The sequence below is a fragment of the Mytilus edulis genome, chromosome 8 (assembly GCF_963676685.1).
Source record: "Mytilus edulis chromosome 8, xbMytEdul2.2, whole genome shotgun sequence".
NCBI lineage: Eukaryota > Metazoa > Mollusca > Bivalvia > Mytilida > Mytilidae > Mytilus > Mytilus edulis.
In genome coordinates, this window is record NC_092351.1 from 8,899,179 (window position 1) to 8,904,940 (window position 5,762).

At 35.3% G+C, this 5,762-nt stretch overlaps 1 protein-coding gene across 1 annotated transcript; it reads left to right on the forward strand.

The window, feature by feature from the left end:
• Nucleotides 1–222: 222 nt before the first annotated feature.
• On the forward strand, nt 223–4,235 carry LOC139486883 (uncharacterized). Its single transcript, XM_071271942.1, has 3 exons — nt 223–585; nt 2,499–2,570; nt 3,580–4,235. The coding sequence occupies exons 1-3, from the start codon at nt 300–302 to the stop codon at nt 4,038–4,040; spliced, it is 819 nt and encodes a 272-aa protein (XP_071128043.1). The 5' UTR covers nt 223–299; the 3' UTR covers nt 4,041–4,235.
• Nucleotides 4,236–5,762: the final 1,527 nt, after the last annotated feature.

Here is a 5,762-nt window from a genome sequence, read left to right on the forward strand (position 1 = left end):
ATGTATAGTTAATTGACAGAAGTTAAAAATTCGATTTTGAATATATATCGCGGAAGTTGCGGTCTAAACGGTATATTAATGCATCATAAATTGCAAATTTTGGTGAAAATATATATTGTTTTAGTATTCTGGTTGATGTGTTTGAAAACTTGCGCACAATTTATATACATATTTATAGGACTCATTATCTTACAAGCATGAACTGTCTTATCTGGCCGACCAAGTTTATGACTGATTCATGATTGATAAAGACACCAGAAAAGTGTATATTACAATAGTTTACAATAACCTGCTACGTAATGAACATAGTGCTTGTAATATTGTGTTTATTTGTTTGTGTCGGTGATTGCAATCAGTCAAAACGACTTTTGATTAATACGGATCAATCGGCATTAGAAGATCGTTTTAGTCGATTAGAATCAGAGATACTCAACCAGAAAACATCACTTCAACATTTATTGACTGAAAACCAGCATTTGACGCTTGAAAATCAGCTTCATACATCCACTGTCCAACAACTAAGTTCAGAAGTCCAGAAACTTTCTTTACAGCTGAAGACTTTATCGACATTCTCTAATACTGAATGTAAGTTTTTTGTATTATCGAGTGGACCTATACTCGGCTTCTGTAAGTGTTGTGTATTATCGAGTGGACTTATACTCGGCTTCTGTAAGTGTTTTGTATTATCGAGTGGGCCTATACTCGGCTTCTGTAAGTGTTTTGTATTATCGAGTGGACCTATACTCGGCTTCTGTAAGTGTTTTGTATTATCGAGTGGACCTATACTCGGCTTCTGTAAGTGTTTTGTATTATCGAGTGGACCTATACTCGGTTTCTGTAAGTGTTTTGTATTATCGAGTGGGCCTATACTCGGCTTCTGTAAGTGTTTTGTATTATCGAGTGGGCCTATACTCGGCTTCTGTAAGTGTTTTGTATTATCGGGTGGACCTATACTCGGCTTCTGTAAGTGTTTTGTATTATCGAGTGGACCTATACTCGGCTTCTGTAAGTGTTTTGTATTATCGAGTGGGCCTATACTCGGCTTCTGTAAGTGTTTTGTATTATCGGGTGGACCTATACTCGGCTTCTGTAAGTGTTTTGTATTATCGAGTGGGCCTATACTCGGCTTCTGTAAGTGTTTTGTATTATCGAGTGGACCTATACTCGGCTTCTGTAAGTGTTTTGTATTATCGAGTGGATCTATACTCGGCTTCTGTAAGTGTTTTGTATTATCGAGTGGATCTATACTCGGCTTCTGTAAGTGTTTTGTATTATCGAGTGGACCTATACTCGGTTTCTGTAAGTGTTTTGTATTATCGAGTGGACCTATACTCGGCTTCTGTAAGTGTTTTGTATTATCGAGTTCGAGTGGGCCTATACTCGGCTTCTGTAAGTGTTTTGTATTATCGAGTGGGCCTATACTCGGCTTCTGTAAGTGTTTTGTATTATCGAGTGGATCTATACTCGGCTTCTGTAAGTGTTTTGTATTATCGAGTGGATCTATACTCGGTTTCTGTAAGTGTTTTGTATTATCGGGTGGACCTATACTCGGCTTCTGTAAGTGTTTTGTATTATCGAGTGGACCTATACTCGGCTTCTGTAAGTGTTTTGTATTATCGAGTGGACCTATACTCGGCTTCTGTAAGTGTTTTGTATTATCGAGTGGACCTATACTCGGCTTCTGTAAGTGTTTTGTATTATCGAGTGGACCTATACTCGGCTTCTGTAAGTGTTTTGTATTATCGAGTGGGCCTATACTCGGCTTCTGTAAGTGTTTTGTATTATCGAGTGGGCCTATACTCGGCTTCTGTAAGTGTTTTGTATTATCGAGTGGACCTATACTCGGCTTCTGTAAGTGTTTTGTATTATCGAGTGGACCTATACTCGGTTTCTGTAAGTTTTTTGTATTATCGAGTGGATCTATACTCGGCTTCTGTAAGTGTTTTGTATTATCGAGCGGGCCTATACTCGGCTTCTGTAAGTGTTTTGTATTATCGAGTGGACCTATACTCGGTTTCTGTAAGTTTTTTGTATTATCGAGCGGGCCTATACTCGGCTTCTGTAAGTGTTTTGTATAATCGAGCGGGCCTATACTCGGCTTCTGAATGGTATACATTTCATACTGATTCAGAACATATCCAAAGTCAAGAGTTTGAGTGAGTATTGAAGATCGAGAGAGAAATTTTAAGATTCAATGATGACAAGTCGACGTTGACATAGCAGAAATCATTATACACGTGTGTCTTAATTACTGACCGAGAGTTTGTGACCTTAATGAAATTCAGTATTCAATTATTTTTATTTGTATTAGTCTTCTTATATTTAAAAGTAATTTGAGTGTTAAGTTGGAATTTCAAATGAGTCCTATTATTGGGGACCAAACAAATATCCCGAAAAAGTCGCAGAAATCTAATAATAAATATATATGTTTTTGCAATTTCGTTTGTGTGAAATATATTGCAACACATAAAACATTATATGTAGACTATATTTAACAGCACATGGTACAACATACGTACGATGGGCCAAGACTTCCTGTCCAAGTAACAACACAGAATTAGTTTATTCAGGTAAGCAGACAAATCTTCAAATACAGTTGAATGCTAAACAAGATTCCACAGTAGCAAATATACATTTGTAGTTCTAACAAAAGAATAATGAGCAGAATAAAACATATTCTAAAGAGTTATCCCAATCTTTTAGCACTTTGCTCTTGAAAACATAACCAAGGCATACATGAATTGAGTAACGATATATCTGTACGTATATAAGTAACTTGCTTTACATTTTCTTCAATTTCTTTCATTTAAGGTTATTTGTGGTGTGAGTAAAGAATTGGGGTTTCTACATTTTTAATCATAGATACCTAAATCACTTCTTCCATCTGCCTTCTGTAGTCTCACTTCGAAAATGTTGCCTGTTCGAAATATATCCAATTGTATATTCTTTTTTGTTATTCAAAAGAATCCATCAACAAGAGTTCTACAGTGATCCAAAGTCCCCAAACTTTCATATGATACATAAACTACCCTAATATTTCACCTATTGACAACAAAAAAGCTATGCGTAGGAACTAGTTTGTTTAAATTTTGTATGTTCTTTCTGGCCGGGCCCACATTAGTGGTTCTATACCTAGAAAATTGAATCACACTTTGCTATTGTTTTTGCTGACTGGTTATGTGATCTTTAACCCTGCGGAAGTGACAAACAAAAACTATGAATTGGTAATTAATCTAAGATATCTATAATAATATTATCAAAAAAACATGCAGTTTATGGACAGAAGCCTTCTTTGATCATCGGTTTCATGTTTACTCGGCTATGTTATACTAAATGCAATAACGATTTATACATTATAAACCATTTGTCAATGTATAAATGAAGTCAGTTTCACTGCTGTTTTTTCTTACCATTATCATGAAGAGTTTAATAAAATTGAGAATGGAAATGGGGAATGTGTCAAAGAGACAACAACCCGACCATATAACAGACAACAACAGAATGTCAAAAACTAACGCTATCCTACGTCCCTGAAATATGTAAGATTAAATTTATGCATCTTTTTATAACTTTTTGAAGGATTTGTTGGAGGAGGAATGTATAACGACAGAACTGCTGCTCCAGAGCCAGTATGCCTCCCTCTTGATCCTGATTTTGAAAGGACTACAGGTAATGATGCAGGTCGCATGTATGGAGGAGAGTACAATGATAACTTCTTTATTCAAAATGGCGATGGATTAGACGTTCCGTGTGCTGTTTGTCAGACGAGACTTGCATCTAGTGTTTTAATGATACCTGGTAAAACCCGATGTCATCCCGGTTGGAATAGAGAATATTACGGTTATTTATCTGGTAGTAGCCACGTCTATGTAGCTTCCGGTTCCTATGTATGTGCAGATATCCACCCAGAATACCTTACTGGCAGTGGAACTCACAGCGATGGAAAGCTATTTACAGCTGTATTGGCAAAGTGTGGATCACTTCAATGTCCACCATATAAAAACAATTATCCACTGACGTGTGTTGTCTGTTCTAAATAATGATAACTTGGAGACATTTATTATTATTAAAATACAAAATAAGAAATACAAGTTTGTTTACAAGATACAACACAAAATCTTCCCTGAAACTACTAGGCCAATTGAACAATTGTTGTCTTTTATTTCGAAACCGCAATGAATAAAGAAGTTGGACTTGTCAGAAATGGTCAAAATATTGAGATCTATCTACTCGACTACCACTTATTAAAGGAATAATTTTCCTTAAATGACGTATTTCATCTTTTTATTTTTAAACAATTTTCTTATTATCTTAAAAAAAAACATGCCAGATAGAGAGAAACTTTTAAGGAAAATTTATCAGCAAGACAAGATTAAATTTTTTTTTAGAATGCATGGTTGTCAGGCCTAAATTAAAATATTGTTTGTTTGCCCTTTCCGACCCTATGTTTTGAAACAGGGTAGGTAGGTAAGTAAAATATTTTATTTTTTTCCCCAAAAAAATAACTTGGCTCGGTATATTTTTTTTCATGGGTAGGCAGGTAGGTATAATATTTTATTTTATAGATACAAAATCTGCATAATGTCATTTTTGTCTGTTTTGCTTTTGCTAATAGAATGAAATTCATCCATTGACTGGGACAATTTACGGGAACGTTTGTATGTAACGACCATTGCTCACTGTGTACTTTTTAAAGACACTTAAACTATGGGGTCACCAAAGGTCCTCAACACCTTAATAAAGTATTTCGAAAAATTAATCAGGAATAACACTATGTTTTGATTTATATCAATTGTATAAATCAAAACATAAAGGTTATTCCTGATTAAGTTTTTCGAACTATTTTATAATTAAAGGCGTTAAGAAACCTTTGGTGACCCCACAGTTTAAATGTATATCGTAGGTATGTCGTGAACAGTGGTCGTTACAGACACACGTTTACCTAAATTGTCCCAGTTAATGGATGAATTTAATGTGTCAATCAATGGCCACAGCCACACTGTTTTGAGATTCATTCTAAGGCTGCAACCATTTTATTTTCTGGGGGGGGGGGGGGGGGGGGGGCTATGGTTTTTTTTGGAAAAAAAAAGTTTGTTTCCAGTTTTTGGAGAAACAAACAATTTGTTTTTGATTCTGAGAAAAAAAAAATTGTTTGTTTCACCCTCAGCTGCCACTATATGTAATGCTAAAATTGAAAGAAAAAAATTGTTTTCGACTTGTCCAGAAAAAAAACCATAGCCCCCCCCCCCCCCCCCCCCCCCCAGAAAATCAAATGGTTGCTGCCTAAGTTTCTGGGACTAGGCTTCGAAAAAAAAGTATCATGTAGAATGTGAAGTTAATTCATATGCACTACTATTTTGTTTTCAAATACCAAAATATAGAGCTGTGCCGCATATTTTCAACGTTTAAATATGCCTGGAACTTTGAAGAGTTTTAGCTTGCACTAATATTCTGTACTAGAGTGGGGGGCCCATATTCGCCGGGGACACAATTTCGCCGTTTTATGATTTTGAGGTGTAAACACTTCAAAGGATGGCTGAAATGGAAGAAATATGCCAATAAATTATAATTTTATAACAAATATGATTATTTTTTAAACTTAAAAAAAATTACGGCACTTACTGCAAAAGATCGAAAAACGGACAACGATTTTCGGTCAATTTCCTTAATGAAAAACGGGATTTTCATAGACTTTTTTTTTAGCATTTTTTTGACTGATTGGCCTAAATTTCTGTTATTTACACCTTTGAAATGTCTGCTGT

Bases quoted from the DNA above. Each gene is read 5' to 3' on its own strand.
- LOC139486883 (XM_071271942.1), top strand. From the start codon at position 300: ATGAACATAGTGCTTGTAATATTGTGTTTATTTGTTTGTGTCGGTGAT. The intron at 586-2,498 runs GTAAGTTTTTTG...TATATTTAACAG, and splicing joins GACATTCTCTAATACTGAAT to CACATGGTACAACATACGTA. The intron at 2,571-3,579 runs GTAAGCAGACAA...AACTTTTTGAAG, and splicing joins CACAGAATTAGTTTATTCAG to GATTTGTTGGAGGAGGAATG.